This window comes from Xyrauchen texanus, chromosome 25 (genome assembly GCF_025860055.1).
Source record: "Xyrauchen texanus isolate HMW12.3.18 chromosome 25, RBS_HiC_50CHRs, whole genome shotgun sequence".
Lineage (NCBI taxonomy): Eukaryota > Metazoa > Chordata > Actinopteri > Cypriniformes > Catostomidae > Xyrauchen > Xyrauchen texanus.
This window is the reverse complement of record NC_068300.1, coordinates 26202148-26226348: the sequence shown is the minus strand read 5'-3', so window position 1 is coordinate 26226348 and position 24201 is coordinate 26202148. Positions and strand designations below refer to the sequence as shown.

The 24201-nt window shown below is 36.8% G+C and overlaps 2 protein-coding genes across 4 annotated transcripts; both read right to left on the bottom strand.

Annotated features, from left to right (window-relative positions):
- Positions 1–3530: 3530 nt before the first annotated feature.
- On the bottom strand, positions 3531–14718 carry ikbkg (inhibitor of nuclear factor kappa B kinase regulatory subunit gamma). 2 transcript variants are annotated; one of them, XM_052092256.1, is made up of 15 exons: positions 14455–14718; positions 13670–13857; positions 13276–13568; positions 13082–13153; positions 10977–11156; positions 10560–10621; positions 10312–10359; positions 10048–10150; positions 8735–8850; positions 7633–7785; positions 7453–7543; positions 4969–5112; positions 4684–4820; positions 4357–4427; positions 3531–4204 (listed from the first exon to the last, which is right to left on the bottom strand). In XM_052092256.1, exons 2-15 carry the CDS (start codon positions 13851–13853, stop codon positions 4041–4043), a joined length of 1818 nt encoding a protein of 605 aa, XP_051948216.1. In that variant the 5' UTR covers positions 13854–13857; positions 14455–14718; the 3' UTR covers positions 3531–4040. The 2 variants fall into 2 exon arrangements, with proteins under 2 accessions (XP_051948216.1, XP_051948217.1); XM_052092257.1 differs by lacking the exon at positions 10312–10359.
- A 4329-nt stretch (positions 14719–19047) lies between these two features.
- cav4b (caveolin 4b) lies at positions 19048–23778 on the bottom strand. 2 transcript variants are annotated; one of them, XM_052092141.1, is made up of 4 exons: positions 23499–23778; positions 22727–22973; positions 20161–20348; positions 19048–20043 (listed from the first exon to the last, which is right to left on the bottom strand). In XM_052092141.1, exons 2-4 carry the CDS (start codon positions 22922–22924, stop codon positions 19893–19895), a joined length of 537 nt encoding a protein of 178 aa, XP_051948101.1. In that variant the 5' UTR covers positions 22925–22973; positions 23499–23778; the 3' UTR covers positions 19048–19892. The 2 variants fall into 2 exon arrangements, with proteins under 2 accessions (XP_051948101.1, XP_051948100.1); XM_052092140.1 differs by having other exon boundaries at positions 22727–22929.
- Positions 23779–24201: the final 423 nt, after the last annotated feature.

Here is a 24201-nt window from a genome sequence, read left to right as displayed (position 1 = left end):
TCCAATCTACTTATGTTATGAATGATTTTTCTTTTTTTAATGCTCCTTTGTATCTTATGATAACGTCTTCCTGTTTAACATGAATCCCAAGTAGTCTGCCATTCAATATTGCATGCTTCCAATACCAAATGTTTCCCAACTGTTTTTCTAAATGAAATGTTTATACTTGGTTCATCCATCCTTAATGATTCTTTAGCCATGTTGTCTGATTCATCACTGCCTTGAATTCCCACATGTGCTGGTACCCACATGAAATGAACTATTATTCCTATATGTTTTAGACTGTATAATGTAATCATGATTTCTATTAAAATGTCACTTCTATTTGTTTGATTTGATTGTAAACTCATAAGAACCACCATTGAGTCAGAACATATTACTACTTTATCTGCTCATACTTCATAAATCCACCCTGGTGCCATTAAGATTGCTATCATCTCTGCAGTGTATACAGATGTACCAGCTGTTATTCTTCCAAACTTCTTTCAAACACTGGAACATAAAAAGCTGCCCGTCCTTCTGGTTTCTTGGTTCTTTGAGCCATGTGTATACTTAAAGAAATTAATAATGGCTACTTTTTATATATTCTTATTCTTATGTTTTTGTATTAACTCCATCCCTTTTTTCCTTAATTCTTTCATGTAGCTTTAAAACAATTTTAGGTTGTGTGAATAACCAAGGTGGTATTGGAGGTAAGGTAAGATCCCCTTACTGGATGATCATAGTTTCTCTCTTCTTACATACATTGGTATTTCTGATGTTTCCCCCTGTATTGCTGCAATTGGTGTACTGTAGATTTAACTGCTCCTAAAATGAATCTTAATACTTTAACTTTCATGATATCTAATTTCTTTAACATAGTTGCAGATTCATATACAATACAACCATAGTCTAGTACTGATTGCATGAGTCCAGCATATATACCCTTTAATGATTGTAGCATCTCAATGCAGGTTTTATGTGGACGTACTGAATAGCTTACAAATCTAATTTGTACATTTTCTGGTAGTATTTTTCCATTTACTACTATCATCACTGTTGTACCTGCTTCTCTTTTCCCATTTATATTTGATGTCAATCTATTAACTTTTCATTTGTTATCTGATTTTTAAGTTTCTTATCTGTTAATGATGCTGGAACCCCAGTTATCGCCTCGATTTCACCTGGCATTTCACTTCTATTTCCCCTAATTCCTTCTTTTTGATAGTCACCATTTTGTAGTCACCTTTTGTTTTTTCAAACAAAACCAAGCACCCTACTGTTAGTGAAGTATCTTGCTGATTTAATGTTTCCTACTGCTTTTTTGAATACTTTTGTTAGCCGCATAGGATTACTCATTTCACCCATTGTTGCAAATGTTAATATAACATTGTACTCATCCTCCATCCTTATCGTTTTACTCCGTCGTCCTCCTCTTACAATTCCCTCAGAATCTGATCCTCTGTCTTTAAGTTTTTTGTGAAATCTGCCCTCAGGGCCGGCGCTGGCCAAATTGATGCCCTGCTAGGGTAAGATGGTGCCCCCTAGGGAGTCGGCGATACAGTCTTTTCTACAGGACACTACTCTTCACTATTCATGTCTTCAACATCCTCCTCTCCATCAGCTACATTACTTACTTAATTTTCTTCATTCACATCACAGTCGTCGCCAGACCCACTGCGGCATCTTCCTTTCGTCATCTTTCTCCACACCTGTATATCTGTAGACATCCTAGTGAAAGCCTCTAATATTGCAGGCCTATATAATGACATTCATGTCCTCTGGTGAAAAAAACAATTATTTTCAGTCATTTGGGAATGATTTCTAAACCCTCCGTTATACACGTAAACATTTATGAATGTCATCGCTTTAGATAACAAAACATAAAAGTAAGTGGAATCTGCAAACATAGTGATATAATAAATTTTCCCAGAACAAACTTCACTTTTCTTAACTAATTTCGCCATTCATTTGAACTAGTTGGTTTCAAAGATTTTTTATTGTTGTTGGTGGTATGAACTCAATTCCTCCCAACTTACACAAGTGTTTTGCCTGAAATATGTGCTTGCGCTAGCTTTCTTTAAAATCAATTCCACTGGGTTTGTAATTTTGTTACTGAATGTAATAAGAGCTCTTCAGGTTGTAGACCAAAAACCCGGAAGAGAATTTGCCATGGGTTCCCTCTGGATTTTCTTAACACTAACTTATGAGTTAAATAGGGTTTTGTATTAAACATTACTTGACTTGATATTTGGATGTTTTGTTTTACAACATGACATGAATTATGATTTATTTTTCTTTTTTTAACACGGTGGATTTATATTTGAGGCATGAAAGTGTGCCATTTATGTTGTAGAACAAAATGTCCAAGTATCGTTAAGTAATGTTTACCACAAGCCTTATTTAACTTTTAAATTGTAAATGGCCATTATAAAAACATAAAGGAAAATCCAGAGGGAAGCCATGGATAATTCTCTTTCGGGTTTACCAACAAATTGCATCACGTCTGAACAGCTCTATGACATCTATATATGTAAATGACCCTTAAAGCTGAGGTGTGTAACTTTTTCTCCTATTCCATAGTGCACTGCCTGGCCAAAATAAATAAGTTGCATTCTCTAATATTTTGTTGAACTGCCTTTTGGCTGGTATTAAGGCGAGCATTTGTAGTGGCATTTACCTTATGGAACGTCACAACATTTATATCCTTCCAGAGTTGCATTAATTATTGGCCTAGATCTTATATTTGTGGCAAGTGTGGCATGGTAAGAAGTTATGTTTAGCAAAGAAGCCTAAATTACTATTTTGGTAATTGTAGATAGAAGACTACATCAGTTGGGGTTAAAAGAATTGTTGCCAGCTGAAATGTTTTAATCACTGTAATAATGGTCCAATCATAGGCTCTTAAGTATCTGCTTATTTAAATCCAAACAGTGACTTTCTTTTTGGCCAGGCAGTGTATGCAGAAAATGCAGCTCTGCTCCTGGATATCCGCTTTACTTTCTGCAACGTGCCTCAAACAAAACTCTGAATATCTTTATAAGAGTTTATGTCACTAACATGGCAAACTTGGGCAAAATCTGTTTGTTTTTTTATTTCGTCCTCAAAAGCACTCATTCTATCAATGCGGAAACTTGTGTACACAGCTCGGCTTTCAGGTGGACTGATGAAACATCCTGTGCAAGTCTACTCGTGGAAGTTCCATCGAACCTGCCAATCGGATTTGCGCTGACTTGATCGAGAAAGTGTTTTCCAGTTTTGTGTACTAAAACTATCAAGACGGTTGGTGCACGGACTGTGGGTGGTTCGCGGGCGGGCAGCCTGAGGCCGAGACTACATGTAGGGATTCTGTAGTTCTCCAAACAAACACAATAAACAGCATGTGAAAAGGGGTTACCTTCTAGATACGACTATTCGGAGGGCTGTTTAAAAATGTGTTTATTTTTGCAATTCCGTTTGGTGATGCTGAAATTACATACTTCATCTTTAATTGTGCAAATAACTTTTTGGTACACTGTATGTGCAAAGAATCAAATCAGATAAGATGCTCATAACATTCATACTTTTATTTCTTTAAATTTCTTCATAACAATAGTCTGTACAAAGTTGTTTTTTCCATATTCACTTTGGCTGATATTACACAATATTAATACAGGCCTGCATGAATCCTCAAGAGAGCATACATCCAGAGAAAAAAATACCACAGGTATAAAAGAAACATTGTCACTGTCAGATGTGTGCAGACATAAAGCAGACACAAACAATCACACATGCAGTACATTAGACTATGCAGTCACTGAAAGGCAGAACAGATGAGCTTTACCTACACTAAATGTACTGGAACATGGTGGCAGCTCTATAACCACAAAGATAAAAAATATCTGCCATGTGTCTACTTTAACAAGTCACTCTGCAGCAGAAGCAAATGTTCAATGTTTTCAGATTGTTCTCATCTGGTTGTCTTTAGCATGTTCAAGGTCTTTTTTTCTTTCTTTTCTTTTTTTTTTTTTTTTTTAAGAGTTCACACAGAGGTTAAGAGAATACCTGAACCTCTCATCCTCTCACTGGATACAGTCCATGACATGAATTTGCAGGGTGTCCATGTCCGGTGCCTTGTACATACATTTGGGGCAGCGATAATCAGGCAGCTCTTCTTGATCGTCTTCCCTTCTGCGCGCAGATGGAGGTTGGGCTGGGTTGAACATGGTTGCTCTTTGGAAGGGTGCTTGTAAAACATTACAAATTAAGACCCCAAGCAATATAAAGAGTAGAATACTATACTTCACAAATCAAAGACTATAATAATTTATTTCGATAATAAGAGACTCCTTTAGGGAAAAATAAAGGAATGAAAAACATGGATTAGTGTAAATTTACCAGCAGGTGGGAGAAGTGGTCGAGGCCTGAAGTCCTCCAAATGCCTCTGTTGCATCTCCTCTATGCGAGCTCTGTGAGGTAACATGCACATATAACCCATAAAAATGTTAATCTTACATTAATGTTGAAAGACAACAGACAAAATGACTACAATATTCTCTAACTATACGAGTATAGCAAGTTCCCAATTTTGTATTTGAATGCTGATCTAGAATCAGTTTAGTCATTTATGTTGTGATAGAGGTTATGAGCAGTGTGTAAACGCTTTACACAGCAGAAACATAGTAAGTAAACAAATATTGTGGTTTTCACTCTCTCAACTCGTACCGTGAGGTTCCCTCTAGTTTGAGTCTATCTATCTCAGCCATTGCCTTTGTAAGCTCCTCCTGAAGCTCCTCTTTCTTCTGATTCAGTTTCTCTCTGGCTTCCCTCTCAGCCAAAAAGTCCATCTTGTAGATCTCCGCCTGCAAAAAGAACATGTTTTTAATGGTGTTTGTGCACAAATAAATGTAAGGTTTTACAACAGTGAATGACTTATGGGATTATTAGCGGTTCATTTGAATGAGGCACAGTGCAAAATTAACATGACTGGAGAGGTGTACATGTGTTCACCTGAGCATTAAGCACTGGTATAGTCTCCAAAGTAGCTCTCAGCTGCTCAGTTTCTTCCTTGAGTTTATCGATGAGATCCTGTTTCAAAGCGAGAGCTTTCTCTGCCTCTGCTAACCTGTTAGCCAGTGTATCTGCCTCACCGCTCTGCAATGGAAATACCACACACACTTTCCGTAAACATACGTATAATCACTAGAGGTCGACCGCTCAATCGGCCGATTCTTTGCATTTTTTAACATAATCGGCATCGGCCAATATCCAAGTATATCAAGCCGATTATTAGGCAGGCGCATCTGTGGGCAGCCTAGTGTTGTTGTGGAACACGTGTTCGATGCACGCTGCCCCTAGAGTCATTTTCCAGCAGAGTGAGCAGACCTCATCCAGTGCCTAAGGAAGGAGCTAAGTTCCTTGGAGAAAACAGTAAGGATTAAATTTGTATAACTTCTTTATATTTAATTAAAAACTTTTGATATGTTACTGCCAACTTCGAGAAAAAACACGACATGACGTTCGGCTACTTTGAATATTGATAGCGTAGTTGAAGTTGCATTATCACAGCAGAAGGGTTGCTATCATGTCACAATAAGCAAGCAAGAATTTTGCAATTACAGAGAGTGAATGTGAGACTTTTATTTGTTCTGTTTGTGTGTCTTATATTTGAGAGGGCTGTCACTCAATGCAGAGAAATAAGTAATAAAAAAATACCAACGCACTATAGGCTATTGAAGGACTGGCTTTGGTAAGCTCGGACGTTATCAGTTCTGCTGTCGGTACTGGAGAAATTAAGAAAATACATTTATTATTGCTATAAAGAGAAAGTTATTTTATCTCGCCAGCCATTTTTATGTATTATAATAATATGAAACCATTTGTCTGTGATGCAATTTAGCTATTCACAGAGAGAGAGAGAGAGAGAGAGAGAGAGAGATCTCGCACACAGCGAGCACAACACAGCCCAGCTAAATGAGTGACAGAACTAAACATTCAAACGTAGCCTGGTTTAGATCTGTGATATTAGTCTGATTTTATTTTAGATTTCGCCTTCCAAAGATCATAAAAAGAATATTTATACATAAGCCGCATTCTGTCTAGCACAACTTCCTTCCCTTCACAGCGGTGCACTGACATTTCTCCCTAAAACTCAAACTTAACGTCAGAATCAGCACGATCTGTGATTGTTGTAAAATGCAGTCTAGCCACTGTTGCTAAATTGCGGGACGCGTTTAATAATAAAAAGATCACAAGAGATACCGTTCCCAAGGCGGCGCGCGCTCCGATACAGACCACAACGAGACAAGCAAAGTATAGGCTACTTTGGGTTTCATGTGCACGTCTAAACGATCAACTATACACAAAAATATGTCAAAACGACCGGCTTGGAGATTCACTTAAACACAGTTTATGTCTTAAATGGACGTAGTTATGGAAATAGTTGGGAGAAAATATGGTGCATCAGGAGCCTATTAGATCTGAACTCGGTCTTAAAGGGGAAGCTGTCTATTAAACGTGACGATTGAGCCATTACTGCGAATCAAACAACAAAAGGCAAAGAGAAAATCACTTACAGCTCTTGAATGAATAACTTCTGCATTAATGAGCATTAATCTGCATTAATCTATCTATGATAAATTATGCGGTGTTATTTTACAATTGATTACTTTATTAGATTTCTTTTTAGACCACACCTGAACAGTAATGTTAGTAGACCTTCCTGAAATTAAATCACTGTGCCTATATAACGTTTATCTTTGTTTAATATATATATATATATATATATATATATATATATATATATATATATATATATATATATATATATATATAACAAAAAGAACCGTTAAGAATACCGTTGAAGTACCGGATCGATAAGCAGTATCGGTAAGAGTAGTAATACCATTAAATCCTTAACGATACCCATCCCTAGTTATGCCTGTGCTTCTCTTGGATGCTCTGAATATTGGATTACGTGTCTGGATTGCCCCTTAATTAAAGCTGCATTTGGATCTCAACCTTCGTGTCTCGGAGCAGTTCGTAACACCTGCTTTGTTTATTTAATATATTCGTTATACATTATTTATACAATATGTTTTTACATTATACATTTTTTAAGTCTACAAGTGCAGATTGGTCAAGTGTTCAATAAATGTATTTGTTGAGAAATTTTGTCTATCTTAAGTAATTATTTGTGTTACATTTTATCTTTCAAATAAAAGGTTCAAATAAGAGGTTAAAAACAAGCACATATAGGCCAAATATCGGCCAAAATAAATCTGCAGCATTAATCGGCCATCGGCCGACCCGGATTTCAAAAGATCGGCATCGGCCTGAAAAAAACCAATATCAGTCGACCTCTAATAATCACAAAACATGCACTGTCCTATTTAAAAAGGTGCTCACCACAAACATTTAGTGACACAATTTTCTAGTCTGTGGTGTGTAAATATGAAATACGGAAACATTTTTCATCTGTTTGAAATCACCTACCCGGTGATTAGCTTGCTTTTCACTTTTAAGCTTGTTGTCGTAATCCTGAAACAGGCATGTGTATGCATGCTGGAGCTGAGCCAGCTTCCTCCTGAGGAAGAAAACCAGGAACTGTGTTATGACTGTTGCAAGGAAGAAAAAGTTGCCATTGGTATGGGCTTCTCCATCAGCAGAACTGACCTCTCCTCTACGATGACGAGCCTCTCGTTCTTCAGTGCAGTTTCCAGGTTCTGTGTCTGCAGTAGAAGATTGTCCACCGTCACACTGTGCTGCTTTTTCTGCTGATCTATCTCTCGCTCTAAAGTCTGCAAGCGTTCTGTCTTCTTGCCCAGCCTAGAAGAGTACAGTAAGCAGGCCTTGTATCCACAGTGGCTAATTTTCATATACAACACTAGCACAAAACAAAGTTGATTCCAATTTAGGCAATACAATTAGGGTTCCCACTCTTTTCAAGGCACAATTTTCCAGGACATTTCCAGGATATTTTTTGTGCCCAACAAGTGTAATATTTAAGCAAAAACACATGCGTCCATTTAAATCGTAAATTGAATCGTAAAATTTTTCAGTTTCTTTGTGATTTTGACGATAGTTTCTCACCTCCAGATAAGCAGTTCGCTACATGGCCCAGTGTGATTATTAGTCCCCGTTAATCCCAATTAACCGTTGACAGTTAACACATCTACTGTCGGTGACAAATTGATAAAAAATTTCACAAAAACCTTTTTAGCCACACAGTTCTATAATACCAACATCCACACAGTTCTATAATACCAAAATATTTTACAGGACAAATAATTATTTTCCAGGATATTTCGGTATTTTTCTCATTTTCCATGTCTGCAAAACTACATTGCAGAATCCCAGGATTTCCAGGATGTGTGGGAACCCTAAAGATAATCTCAATAATTTTTCAGCCTTTTGACAATATTCAAAATACAGTACATCTTGATATTTATTTATCTAATTTGGCTTAAAATGGAGTCAGCCATTTTTAGATTAAAAATGTTTCATGTAAGAACTAAAACCAGTACAAATCATGATCAAGGCAATGTTTTCCACATAAAATATGATTTTATAATTTAATTTTCATGTATATGCAGCAATATAACAACACAAAGTAATAAATAGAAATAATTATCTATATGTATTTTACACAATTATTTCAATATATAAAAAATGCCTAGCAGAGGACTCTGTGGAAATTATTTTTATGAATCAGTGTATATCCAAAACATCGACCAGCCCTTAACATACATACACAAAGATGTTAAGATTCACTTACTTATCCTCTAAATGTCGTCTCTCTAATTCACTCTTCTCTAGCCAGTTTTGTCGTTCATTTAGCTCACCGAAAAGAGACGTGACTTGAGCTCTCAGAGCTTCACTCTCCTTTGTCAGCTACAAATATAAAGACAGTGTTCATTTCTACTATTACAAAACATACATACATACAGTAGAAGTGGTATTTGCCAGATGAAACAAAAGTCGTTTTTAATGCATTTTAATGCATCAAAGGAACATTCCTGATGCTCCTTGACTCTTCCAAAATGTAAGCAGCAACATAATACTGAGTAATAAGTTTGTGCTGCATCACAAAAACTCAGAGGGAGAAATAAATCATCCAAGATAGCTGATGGAGAGGAATTAGAAAATTACAAAATAAAATTAATTCAATACAGAGTATAAATATAAATAGTTCCATATAATAATAATTGATAATTTTGACTTAATTTGTTTTATATATTTTCACCAAATATTTGGGCTTATTGGAGTATTGCATCATTAGCTTAGCAACATGCTAACAGCAATCTTTAAGCCAAACAAACACTACACGACTTGTATTCGGCACCCTGCGATTGTTTTCCCTTGTGCTGGTGCACACTACGCAACTGATTGTAGACTGGGTGTATCAACTACATGACCATTTGTCCCCTATTGAGGCCCTGTGTACACCAGAAATTAATCATTTTAGGCAAACTGATGTCAAATGGTCGTCTCATTTGAACACTTGTGTTCAGATTTCAAGGGGAAAGTCTCTGATTTCATGATGACATACATCAATAATTACGTAAGTGTATTACTAAATGATTAAGTGCAACATAGTAAAATAAAGTGCTACAAAGATCTGTACTGACACACAGTTACTCCTAATTATACTTGCATTTAATAGAAGTGCAAAAATTACTTCAAGAGCAGAATTTGGCATTATTTTAGTGGAATACATGTATTAAATGAGCTTCTAAAAGTAAAAGAAGCTAAAAAACAACAACACACAGTTTATTTATCATTTAATGTATGCCCAAAAATGATGTTTAGAGTTTAAATAAATGTATTAACCGAGATTCTGATGTGCATGCTGTCCCTGCATGTTGATATCAGATACACTGAATCATTTTGTTAAGTTCTTGTGCATGCACATGTATACATTTTTCGGATGGATAATTCACCATTTAAAAATGTTACGTTTATACTTTCGTTTTATTAGGCCACACTCCACTGCTGTGTGTGTTTGATAATGTGTTTGAAGTTTACCAATTCCAAAACAGCTCACTAGGTTTTGGAACAGAGTTGTAGGTTTTATCTGTGCTTGTGTACCTGAACAAAGTCCTTCTCCTTCTGTTTGAGAAGAGCTTCAGTTCGGTCTCTCTGAACAGAGTTCTTCTGAAGGCAGTCCAGCTTATCCTGGAGCTCCCTGTATCTGCACCAAAGAAAAGACCGAAACACCACTAACTGCCCAGATTACTAGAAGTTCACATCTAAATATTCCTTTCATTCCAGTGAAAGACACCATGCTATATCAACACCAATGAGGGGGATGGACGTTCATGCACACATTCAAAGACATCCGGATCCCCTCACCTGCCTTGTGTAGCCTGAAGCTGCTCTGTTAGCTTGCCCAAGTGAGAGCTAAGCAGATACATTGGTTAAGCCATAAAGACAGAGAAAACAGAGATCCAAAACCATTCATATTAAATAAGAAAAGTGAAGCGGCACACCCATTGAGATTTATTACCGAGCATGCACAGTTGAGCAAGTATAACTAGGTTTCCCCTGCATTATAAATCTGTTATGTGAGAGATCATGGTAAACTGAATGTGTGATGGTACCTTTCCACAGGAACAGTTAGAGCGCACGTCTGCTGCACTGACTCTTCAGTAACAGGACTATTCTGTTAAGAAAAGGAGGCAAATCAGCCATTTCTTCATCAACTAAACCAAAATGAACAAACATCATCTAAAGCAGAGCATTTAAATATGCACTTGTAAAACATTCAAGAATAAAGTCTTAGATATAAATGTATTAGTTAACATGAAATTTCAAGCAGTGATTTTATAAATATTATTCATGTGGTTTTATGACCTAAAATGAAGAGCCTACACTGTATATTTAAAAATGCATTTGACACACTACAGAACCATGCACATAACTGAAAAAAGTTAAAGGTGATTTAAAATTAAAATAAATGGTGCCCAGTAGCAATGTCTAAAATAAACACTTTCTCTTACACATACTGCATGTCCTACCTGAGCCTGTTTAGAGCGTAACTGCTCCACGGAGGCGAGAAGGTTTTCCCTCTCCTTTTCACTCTCTGCTTTCTCCTTCTCCAGTTCCTCATTCCTCCTCCTCAGTGCTCTCATACCTTCATCCATCTTCTCTTTGTGGCTTTTTAGCAGTTTTAGAAATTCATTAGAGCCCTCAGCAGGCTGAAGAGTAGAGAGATGAAAGAGTTGGTAAGAATTACGGAAAATATCAAATTACCATTGACCAGCTGATTTTACCACTACCATTGAAACTCTGATTTTAGCTTCAAGGATGTCAAACAGACAAGTCGACTATAACTAACATAGTCAAATAACATAGTTAGCCTGAATTCGACTAGTTGCTTACCATGTGATTTATAAAAGGGCATCTGTAAATATGCAGAGCTGCACTACAAAAGTGAAGTGGCTTAATTGTACTTTAATAAAGATCACACAAATGCTCCTGTTACGTGAAATGTATGCAAATTCACCCATAGTCTAGCTGGCTATCTAATGGTTGACAACCATTTTTTTAATCTTTTTTTTATTATTATTATTATTATTATTATTACATATGACTGGCTAAATCCCATTACATGGTAGTGAACTGACTCAATTGTGAAAGAAAGTAAAATGTTAGGCAATGATATTAAAGAAATATTATTTTTCAACATCTGCAAGGCCTTGGTAACATCAGCAACATTGTTTCAGTGGCAAATTACTGAATTTTGAAGAAAGATCAAGACGACAAACATTTTCTTTAGAAAAATGTTAAAGGATGAATCCTGAGCATTAAAGTCTGCATAAAGTCCAAATGTACCCTATTTATTTTCTTAAAGCATGTTAAAAATTTTACCTCATAATCTTTAATCAAAATGTAATAACTTGCTCTTCTGCTGATATGACTGACTCTAATCTGTTGACTTATGTGGGACCCGCTCGGCAGTTAAGTCAACAGCCAAAGGTTTAGTCAGTTTTAAAGGCCCAGGTATACTTAATTTTTGCGTTCCGGATCAGATTGCGCCCGGCTGACCGCGTTGCCTTTAGGAGTATACTTTTCTGACCTTGAGCGAACACTGGCATTTAGAGACCTATAAACGAATAGATTTACATCAAAAGCATAAAACTTTAATTTTGATTGCACAGGTTTTAAAAAACAGAGACATTTATTATAGTCAATAGAGTTAATTTAGATTCTATGGATTAAATAATTTTCAACGAGGAAAGACCTAACACATCCAACATGCGTAGGCTTGGGATCGATGCCTTTTCCACATTGATAATCAGTGATTTTTTTTTTTCTGATATACATTTTCAGATATAAATAATGGCTGCTCATTGCACAAAAGTCTTTGTCTCTTCAGACATATTTCTCAACACAACTTTAAAATGTGTGTGTGAGCTTCAGTAAACAGAGGTGAACTGAGTGTATTGGAAAGCACACAAATTGGGCTTTTAATTTAAATGTCAGGTAATTTAGGGGGCCTGGGTAGCTCAGCAAGTAAAGACGCTGACAACCACAACTGGAGTCGCAAGTGCGAATCCAGGGTGTGCTGAGTGACTCCAGTCAGGCTTCCTAAGCAACCAATTGGCCTGGTTGCTAGGGTGGGTAGAGTCACGTTGGGTTAACCTCCTTGTGGTCGCTATAATGTGGTTTTCACTTTCGGTGGGTGCATGGTGAGTGGAGCGAGGATGCTGTGGAGAATAGCATGAAGCCTCCACACATGCTAGGTCTCAGTGGTAAAACGCTCAACAAGCCATGTGATAAAATGTGCGGATTGATGGACTCAGACGTGGAGGCAACTGAGATTCGTCCTCCACCACCCGGATTGAGGCGAGTCACTATGCCACCACGAGGACTTAGAACACATTGGGAATTAGGGAGAAAATCACAAAAAATGAATGTTGGGTAATTTCAATATATCGATGCCAATAATCAATATTTTTTGACATCCTTAAACACGAGCCACAAAAGTCTGCATTAGTAAATCTAATCTGTTACACACTAATGATAAATATAAATTTACTAAAGACTAACATAAACACACACAAATTACTTAGAATGACACATTTTCCCATTACAAATATTTAGAATTATGGTACATTACCAAACTTTGTGGGATTGTGTGTCTGCCAGTGTCTCCTTCAGCTCGATCTATCAGAGCGGCTTTATTTAATAACTATGGAATGAAATACAAAGGAAAATATTAACTTTCTTTTCAATGAAATGACAGCTTCCTGCAAGTTACTGATGAGCATTCAAATCTTTTAAAAGTGTATCTGATTGTAAAAGGGAACGTACTTCTGGTGTGTCCATGAGGGCATTTATTTCTGTATTAGTGCACTTTAGCTCTTGGGCCTGACCTTGACTTCCAGTCTCCTTAGAGAATTCAACACTTTGACTTCCTGTTTGACTGATAGTGTGGTTGAGCTGCCCAAACAAGCTCTGGTTTTCCTGCACCAGTCGCTGCACTAAGGCTCTGGCCTCACGAAATCTACAACTCAGGAACTCTCGTTCCTCCCTCGACCTCCTCTGCCATCCCTCCATTTCTTCACATCTCTCCTTTAGAGCATCATTGCTTTGCTTCAGCACCTCTGTGGACCATTTAACATTACATACATTTAGCAAGTATTCATGTATTGTAATCAGTAAATGTGAGGCACAGAGTCTGGCACCAACCACATCGTAGTCTCACCTCGAAGCTGGTTATTATCGGTGATAAGTCGATGAACCACCTCATTTCCTGCTAATTCAGGAGGGACCCTCAGTGATCCCTGTGAACTGGCCATCAGTGACCCCTGACTTCCGGCCCCAACAGTTTCCTCTCCAGTCAGCTCCCGCTGCAGAGTGCATCCCCCTGACGGCTGCGGCTGGACCATGGCTCTAAGAGAAGACAAACCAATAATAAACATTTATTTACTTACTACAGATTAGTGTTTGACTGTTGATGTAAACACAAGTCACAATTTTACATAAACCAATGTCCAATTTGAAAGTGCCAGATGAATCCCACTTCAAGTCACAAAGCAAAACCTTTGTTTTTTGTTTTTTTTTAAAGGCCTCATCTAGGCTGACATATTGACTCCAAAATTGTATTAACGTTAATAAATGTATATTTTACAGTTACATCATCCGTTTGCCATCACAGTACTGATTTCACCTTGTTTCTACGTGCGGTGCGCTATCGAAAAAATACACACTTCAAAGAAACAGTGAGGACTAATATTAAGCTGTTATTAATATTTCATCGTCAGATTTCTTTATACCAACATCCTTCGACAATGCAAGAGGTTGACCTTAATCTATCAATGTTTTGTTAACAGGCTCGTGACAGCGTTCATCTAACTCCACGACTAGCATCAGTGTGTTAATACCTTACATAAACAAAAAAACACCAAAATAACACGCTTCAGTGGGTTCAGCTATACATAAATGTTGTAATAAGCATAATGTATGATATAACTGGAGTGTAAATACTACCTTCTTTAACCCGTCAACAGTGTTTTAACTCTGCGCTAACACAGATCCGCTTTGAGGAGACAGTCCGGATGACATCTGCCAAAACAACACGGCCCGGTAAATATTCAACCACAGGCGCTCAGCTTGGCCAACATCTTCAATCCCACCGGGCTGGCAGTATCAAAATTTACCAAGTAAATCAGATGAAAAGTATCTACAGAAGCTCAGACAGGAGCAGACTGTCGAGGAATTCCCCTGCGGTACTTCCGCGCTTTATTACACAGAGCGGTGTTTCCGGGTAGTTGAATTATGGGAAGACATGACCGTAAAGTCATTTGTGCATTCACCATTAGTGTGTTGTTACAGGGGCGTAGGAACTATTTGAAATGTGGGGGATTTTAAAAACCTCACCAGCGTCTCTTCACAGTACCACGCAGTTTTAAAAGGCCTTTTAAAGTCATCTAGGCTATTTCATCATCATTCTGGCTAACCTGCACTGCAGTGTCACCTTCATTACAGTCTGCTAGCTGTCTGTCTATAATTGTGTCATCAGGCACTCTAATCAGGACAAATTACCTAAAGTGTACTATTTCTTAGGCCGTAAACCAGGGGCATTGCTAAACATAAAGCTCTGCTGGGGCACAGGCCCCCCATTACTCATATCGCTTTTTTTCTTTCTTTCTTGAAAGCCTGCTGCGTGCAAGAAGTGTGCAGCACAATGCACTATAGAAATTTCCCTTACTTAACCCACTATTCCTACACTGCAACAATTGGGAAAGGTAAACATGTAGAGATATTAATCTTTATAAAAAGATTTAATTATCTTCAACATTCTCTACATGTTTTTGCAGCATAAAATGTATATGCAAATAACAAAACAGGAGAAAACTTTCTTGCACATTTGCATTCTTCTATATTACACATCAGGAAAACCTCTGTCAAGTAAGTCTATGGAATTGCATTATCCAACGTCAGGCAAAACGGCCTCAGACAAAACGGCTTTAGACAAAAATGTCTCAGAATGAACAGAGAGTTGGTCGCTAGGCAGAGATGGTAGCTAAATTGGCTAAGTTTGGTTGCTAGCTTGCAAAACTCTAAATTTATAAATGCAGAAGTTTCTATAAAATAATAACTAGCTAGCTAACATAATTGGTGTAAGTTTAAACTGAAGTTTGAAACTCATTCAGTTTACTTGCAACAACAACTCAAAACAAGCCAAACTATAGTCCTTTTTAGTTGCTAAGTAGCCTAATTAGCGCACAGCAGCCAAAGTTACTGCCAACTGTTTATGTAGTGTCCTAATCTAGCGCTAGCTAATTCAATTAATAATTTCATATCCAAAAGACTGACTCATTGTTATCATACACAACCTAAGACAGTAGGCCTACTACAGAACACAAAAAATGTGTTTATTTTCTCTGCAATTCCATAGACTTGACAGGGTTTTCCTGAGACTTGATGCTTTTTCATCTGATGTCTGAAACCCGACTCTGGAGGCTGAGGATGTAGTTTGTTTATCAAGTCATACCTCCCTTAAACTCATCTCTTCTTTCTGCTTCCCTGTCGCTTCTTCATCCAAATCATTTTCTGATGTCCATCTACAGGAGCCAATAAAGTTTGAGTCAAAATAAGATCATCGGTAATATTTAGAAACTTGCTTTAGTTTCAGGTTTTCACAGCCAACCTCAATTATGACTTGTGTGCCGACACCTGGGTAGGGTTGCACCAGCTGTTCTCATGTAAGTTAGGACGTAAAGTTCACACTAATGGCTTAGTAACTACTAGTTAGTTTACTTTTACTTTCTCTGCGCTTAATTGAGTTGCACCACCTGTTCTTAAGGCAAGACTTAACTAGTAGGTTGTAAGCTTTCTGTAAAGTGTTGCATCGTCGCATAATATGATGTTTACCTGTATTGATCCAATAAACAGCCTTCAAATTTGTACACAGAAGTGTTAAAAAGCCGTGAATTTCAGCTTTATCTCGCTACGGTTGATGTTCAAACCTTGTTTGCTCACATTCAGCTGTAATAAATTATATCCCCATTAAAATACAATATGCAATAAAAGTAGATTTAATAAATAGTATATTTTCCCTGTGTAAATATATAGGAACTATATATAAAGTAAATAAGGAGTGATAAATAAATGCTAATATGACAGGCTGGAAAAATAGACATTTATTCATTTTAATATCCTATATATATTTTGAATGTGTTGAAACTTGACACCGGGTGATGCATCCTGAAAACTGCACCATTAGAATGGTTTCATGCTGAAGAGATGCTTTAAAGTAAGTTTTTCTTCTCTCTCATAAATAAACAAGTGTAAATGTCAACATTATACTGTATGTCAAAAGGATTGATGCCTGTCACGCAAAACATGAGCTCATTCATGTTATTAAATGAGTCTGCTTTTTTATTCCATCTGTTAGTACTGGTCAGAGGCTTCCATAAATATTTAGTTTATACGTAGGGTTACGTCGTACCTAAGTTTAATGGGGCAACACTCAAATATTTAGTAGTGCGTAAATTATGACATAGTGCCCATTTACGCCACAACTAGGCTAAATTCTAATGTACGTATAGCTGGTGCAACCGGCCCCTGGATTATGTGTGTGGCTGTGTGTGCTGCAGTGGCTTTGGTTATAGCAAACACACAGGCGCGCGCCGCACAGACATGGATTTCTGCGCTCATGCATCAGATTTGTGTTTTCGGTTCAACTGCGTTGCTTTTTACAAGCGTTGATTGGGTGGGTTACTGTTACTCTCTTTTTTCGGGATTATTAATCTAAATGAGTGCACTGACAAATAAAGTAAATTTTTAAAACTCAAATTTGAGATTTTACTGGGGCACAGCAGATTTATACTGGGGCACGTGGGGTCTAGTGATGCCCCTGCTTTAAACACTTATTCAAATAAGACCTTTCCTGAACACTTTGAGAAGCTTGGGTCACCTCTCTGTATACACTGATTAATATATATATATATATATTTTTTTTTTTTCTAAAATAGATATACCAGAAACATCCATTAATCTACATTCAATATAATGGCCAAAAAACATGGAAAAGTCTAAGATCAATAGCATTGTTTATTAAATAAGATATGCCATGTGATTATTGTTGTCACACACTTGACCCTGAAGAAAGAAGTCCTGAATTTTGTCCCTGACATTTGTTTTATTTGAGGTTGTATTTGTTATGTTTCTGTATAAATAAAAGACTATTAATAAAGACATCAGTGATTAAAAACACTTTAATAAAGGTATTAAACTTACTCTCCTTCTTTGGAATGCGGGCAGCCATTTTTCTATACAAGTGGCATACACGTGCAGCTGCTATCTACTTGAATGTGGAAAGACCAAAATCTCCAAAACGGTTAGTCAAGATTACGATCAAAGAACATATTTCAAATCAGCAGTAAAATCTGACAACACTGGTCTCATAAATTGTGCTTATTTCCTATATAATATATGTATATATATATATATATAGGAAATGTATCCTATATAATAGGATATATAATAAATGTATCCTATATAATATCCTTAATCATATTGGTACCCCCTGCCCACCCTCTAAGACCTGTATGTCTCCAGAGTGATGAAACATGCAGGTAGAATCACTCTGGACCCCACACACCCTGACCACTCCCTCTTTGAACTGCTACCCTCTGGCCGGCACCACAGAGCACTGAGTGCCAGGACATCCAGGCATAAGAACAGTATTTACCCTCAGGTCATTTTCCTCATGAACAGTTATACTGCCTCAGGACTCCCCCATAGTGCAATAATGTACTGTAAATACATTTCTCATGTATATATGTAAATTCACATATTTAATTCAATAACTGTACATACCCTGCCTTGCACATATATTACCACTGGCACATGTACATAAGCCATTCTGTTATATGTCCTATTATTGTCTATTTACGTATACTCTTAACGTTTTTATATTCTGCATCTCACTGTAATGTTCTGTGTGCCCTTGTTTCTCCTATCACCAAAATAAATTCCTTGTGTACATGAGAACACATGGCAGTAAAGCTCATTCTGATTCTGATTTCCCGGCTTGTATAGCTAATGCGCATGTGCATTCTCGAGTTGATTGACATGCAATGTCTGTATATAAAAGGTGATTGGCTCTTTTACCTGTAAGGCAGGACTTCCTTTCTACATCCGTTGACCACTGGGTGTTCCAATTTATCCTTTTCATTTTAATAGAATTGGCCCATGTCTGCAAAAGTGTTTCTGATGAACACTCTGAAGGGAGCATGGATATCCCGTAGCAACGTACCCTTCACAAACAGTGTTGTGGAAGGGCCCTTGGGGAAAAAAATAATTTTCATACTTTCGTTTGGAACAACCCATCGAGTGGCAACCCATTACAGGACCAGCACTATTATGAAAACTTGTCAAAAGTTTGTAGATGTTGTTACACAATTACTTGTAGTTGTTTCTACACAATTACATAAAAATAAGAACATTTTCTTCACATTCTTGATAAATATGAGAGCAAACAACTTCTACTTTAAAAGCCGTAAGTGGTTGTTTTAATCAAATACAGATCATAACATCCATAGTAAATAACAATATTACTCTACCATCAAATAATAATAATAATTGCTTTATAGATAATACATGACATTGCCTCATATCAAACTGTGCAAACAAATAGTCATATAAAAAACAAAGATATTTATTTAATATTTTATTAAACATTTAATTGCATTTATATTGTTTTTCTTATGTCAAATAAAATGTTATAGATTCACTTCTGAGCTCTTTGTCATTGTGAAAGAATAGTACACTTTAATGGCATAAAATGTTTGTCACTGTATTTGACATTCAACATAAAGTAAAAAATCAAGTTAATTATGTAATCCTTTTTTTGTCCCCAATTTGGAATGCCCAATTCCCAATGCACTCTTAAGTCCTCATGGTGGCGTAGTGACTCGCCTCAATCCAGGTGGCAGAGGATGAATCTCAGTTGGCTCCGCGTCTGAGACGTCAAGCCATGCATCTTATCACGTGGCTTGCTGAGTGCGTTACCGCGGAGACATAGCATGTGTGGAGGCTTCACGCTATTCTCCACGGCATCCACACACAACTCACCATGCGCCCCACCGAGAGCGAGAACCACATTATAGCGACCACGAGGAGGTTACCCCATGTGACTCTTCCCTCCCTAGTAACCGGGCCAATTTGGTTGCTTAGGAGACCTGGCTGGAGTCACTCAGCACACCCTGGATTCGAACTTGTGACTCCAGGTGTGGTAGTCAGTGTCTTTACTCGCTGAGCTACCCAGGCCCCTGTAATCCTCTTGTTTGCGTGTCTTGGTAGTAACTAGAGTTCACTTTGGTTACTTTTCAGGACCAAGGCAGAAAGTCCTTATAGGGACTTCAATTGTGAGAAAAGCTTTTGGTTAACTTCCTCAAGTTCTGTCTTCTTGTTCTTCCTTACTCTTTTGAGAACAGCACATATATGCCACTGCAGCAGCGGGCCACAGATGTACAGAATGGAGCAATGAAGATATTGACCACACTCATCCACAGTGACCTTACACAGGGCAAGCAGGTGTGACACACCTGAATACAAGGCATCACACACCTAACAGCAAGAGACAAGGAGAGACGTATTGAGGATGAGTTTGATAAGTAACTTGTATTTAGTCAGTTATTTTAAGGAAACTATGGCCTTCATAGGGGATTGATAAAATTAGCTTACCAGATGTGCATACAGGCCAGCAGGGCAAAGAGACAGCCAAAAAGGCAAGACACAGGAACAGCACATAATGCTGTCAGACAACGGTAGCCCCACAGCCGCATTGACTCAAAGGCAATTCCACTGTACACCCACACACGGTCATAGCTATGTGTGGAGGCAGGCTCTGCCAAAATGTCACTGAACTCTACCTGGTGTCACAAATGAGGAGTTACATATAGTTTCCAAAGCTAGTCAATTGATGTAGACCAGTGTTTCCCAACCCTTTTCCTGCAGGCTCCCAATAAGACACATTTTGGATGTTTCCCTGGGCCTTAACTGACACATGTGTACTGTTGGGAGTCATTCTGGAACAGAGTTGGGAAACTACAATGTTATTTTAGTCTTACATTAAAATAAAAAACAATTAATTTGTAATATTACAAGGATAAAGTCATCACAGAAATCCTCTAGAGCCTTCAATATAGGCTAAACATAGTGTAATGCTGGCAATGAGATGCTTCAGCGTGCTGAATAAACTGATTTTGTGAGGAAACAGATCTTCACTTAATGAACTGACCACCTGTCCACTAGTCTTCAACATGTTTTACACTAAATAGTCCTTTAGGAGGGAACTTTGTGTGGAGATTACTACAACAAAATTGCTGTTTTATAAAAGGAAGTCACAGTAAATTTTGCGACAGGTAAATTCATTGTTAGTATTTCTGTATAAAACAAAAATCTCATAATAGGTTTTTTACGAGAAAAAAAAAGTTTCAAGTCATAAAGATTCCAGAACAAAGATCTCACATTATGAGATATAACTGGTATATTCTGACAAGTCAGAATAACGAGAATAAAGTTGAAGCATTACAATATTAAAGTCGTATTATTAGTGGAATTAAGTTGTAGCATTTACCTAAGCATTAGCTTTATGAATTTATTTTTCCAAATATTTTTACTTTAATCTTGTAATGCTACAACTTTATTCTAATAATATTACGACTTGAATTTCACAATGGGTAATGCTATATTGGTAATACTGTAAATGTATTCTTGTAATTCTGCCTTTATTCTCAAAATATTACTACTTTAATCTCCTTATCTTAATGCTTTATACTTGTAAAAGGCCTATTATGAGATTATTCTCCAAACATGATGACTTTATTCTCTTAATGTTACTACTTTAGTCTCAAAATCATCTTTTTTTTACATTGCACAAAATGCTGTCATAAGAAACGCTGCACTCTGAAATAATGGGGTTTTTCGGTTTATGATTCAAATCTGTTCTGTGGTAAACATTACTTGGATATGGTTGGATGTTTTTGTTCGAAAACATAAATTACACACTTTCATACATCAAATGTGAATTTTGAATCCAATGTGTTTTTAAAAATATTATGTTGCTGAAACATGGCAGCTTCAAATTTTACTTTTGTGGTATGACTGTGTGTAATATATGTTGTAGAAGAAAATGTATATATATATATATATATATATATATATATATATATATATATATATATAAGTCACAAAACATAAAATGTAAATTATCCTACATACAGAAATACATAAATAAAGAAAAGATTCTAATTTGTCTTCATAGTCTTTCTTAATATGAGCATCAAACTTAAGCTTAGAGTCTTCAATGACACCTAAATATTTAAATTCACTCACTTCCTTGATTTCCTTTTGGTCCATTTTGATTTTAAATCCATCCAGTGATTTGTTCTTTAGTGAAAATCACATTGAAACTTTTTTTTTGTAATTTAAAGTTAAACAGTTATCCTGCAGCCACTGGGAAACACTGACCAGTTGCCTGGTTAACATTTCTGAAGCCAAATGAGAAGTTTCTGCTGTTACTTAAATAATTGTGTCATTTGCATACATTTGACAACGACCTCCTTGCAACTTTCAGGTAAATTTATATATATCATTTCATTTTATATAATCATTTATATATAAATAAAAAAGCAAAGGACCCAATATTGAGCCTTGTGGTACACCAAGTTTGCATTTTTGAAGTGATGACATAATACCACTAATTTTAACACATTGCTGTCTACAACCCAGGAATGATATAAACCAGTTTAGAGCTTGTTGAGAAAAGTTCATTTGTTTTAATTTATTTATGAGTACTTCATGATTCACAGAATCAAAAGCCTTTTTAAAGTCTAAAAATACTGCTCCCACTCCTTTTCCTTGATCCAAACTACTTTTTATGGTATCTATAAAATGACATATAGACATTTCTGTTAAATAATTTGGCCAGAATCCAAATAGAGTTCATTAAGGTAATTCATTAATTGTTCAACAACTAACTTTTCTATTACTTTGGAAGAGATGGGTCTATAATTAAACACATCATTAATCTCTCCAGATTTAAAAACTGGGTTCACCACAGCTGTTTTAAAATGTTGTGGAAACTCATCAGTTTTAAAAGATACATTTACTGAATGTGCTATTGGCCTTACCAATATTCAAGCAAATATTTACCACAGACCTTGTTTTACTCATAAATCCCAAACTATATGAAATATATAGACTATTATAGAACTATATAAAACAATCCCCAGAGTACTTCTCTCACCTTCAAGTGTTTGTTGACACCACTGGGATCCCTGATGTCAATGTGAGTGAGCCAAGGCTGGGGAGTAATAGGGGGGCTAGAGGTGAACTGGGGTGGAGGAGGTGGAGAGAGGTGGATCTTCTTCACCTCATCATCATCATCATCATCACTGTCGTCGTCGTCAATCTTACACTCCACCAGGTACTCGTCTGACATCATATTGACTGCAGGGCAGATCACACACTTCCTTATGTTTATCTGTAACAACCTTCAATGCAAATTAGCACTAATCAAAAGTAGCATATAGCTCATTCGAATAGGTTATCAAATCCTTGGATTATATAGCATAAATTAAATTTTTCATTTCACATTATACAGTACGCATTGCAAGCAGCATGTGACAAATAAAGGGCCCTGTGTCACAGGGTCAGACAGACAGGACACACCCTGACAACTGTATTCTTGCTTACTATATTTACTCATACTAGCTTGCCTGGTAAGTGTAGCATAGAATAGATAGATAGTACCATCAGTACTGTGTGGATATGTGTCAAAGTTTGACAAAAGTTATTTCTAATTCAAATAGTAAGTAAAACAATTCTTGTCATAAAGCAATAAATGTGAGTTATGAAAATATATTGTACAGAGAAATGAAACTGCATCTGAGAGTAATCAGAACATTTCAAGAGTATTAATTGAAATATTCTCCTTTGGGATATTCAAGAACGCAATGTAGAATATTAAGTAGCAGGAGTAGAATTTAGTAACAAAGAATACAGTAAATTTCACTTACCCTATTAAATAGCCCTGGTCCAAAAATAAACTGTTTGTGAAGATATTCCTGTGCAGATCAGTATACTGTAACTGTAACGGTAATATTATGATCTATCTGACTGACGGACTTAAAGCTTTGTCCTTCCAGTCTTCTTCCACATCTTTCTGATAAATGTGATATGTTTTGCTTTGTGTGGCCTGTATCAAACTAATATTGAGCCACAGAAGGTATGGTGGGGACCGTCTCACAGCATTGAAGTGCGACCTTCCTCTCTCTGACCAGTGCTCTGTTCCATCGTCTTATGTTTGAATGTGTCTGTACCCAGTGAAGAATGAGTGGGCTGAGGGTAAAGTTATTTTGGGGAGAGGAATGAAGGGGGCTCCAATGATCAGGTTACTAGGCTAACCCTATTCAACACAACCAGTTTCCTCACATGTATCAGAATACAGTGGCAAGAAAAAGTATGTGAACCCTCTAGAATTAGCTGATTCTGCATTAATTGATATATAAAATGGGATCTCATCTCCATCAAAGTCACAAGACAAACACAATGTGCTTAAGATTACAATATTTCACAAACAATTACAATATTTCATGTCTTTATTGAACACATCTCATTAAACATTCACAATGCTGTGTAAAAAGTAAGTGAACCATTACATTAATTACTGACTGAACCTCATTTGGCAGCAATAACCTCAACCAAGCGTTTCTGGTAGCT

Bases quoted from the DNA above. Each gene is read 5' to 3' on its own strand.
- ikbkg (XM_052092256.1), bottom strand. From the start codon at position 13,853: ATGGTCCAGCCGCAGCCGTCAGGGGGATGCACTCTGCAGCGGGAGCTG. The intron at 11,157-13,081 runs GTAATGTACCAT...TCTACTCTTCAG, and splicing joins ACACAATCCCACAAAGTTTG to CCTGCTGAGGGCTCTAATGA. The intron at 7,544-7,632 runs GTCAGTTCTGCT...TTTCTTCCTCAG, and splicing joins CTCGTCATCGTAGAGGAGAG to GAGGAAGCTGGCTCAGCTCC.
- cav4b (XM_052092141.1), bottom strand. From the start codon at position 22,924: ATGATGTCAGACGAGTACCTGGTGGAGTGTAAGATTGACGACGACGAC. The intron at 20,349-22,726 runs GTGAGAGAAGTA...TTGTGACACCAG, and splicing joins GTGTCAACAAACACTTGAAG to GTAGAGTTCAGTGACATTTT. The intron at 20,044-20,160 runs GTAAGCTAATTT...TCTTGCTGTTAG, and splicing joins CTGGCCTGTATGCACATCTG to GTGTGTGATGCCTTGTATTC.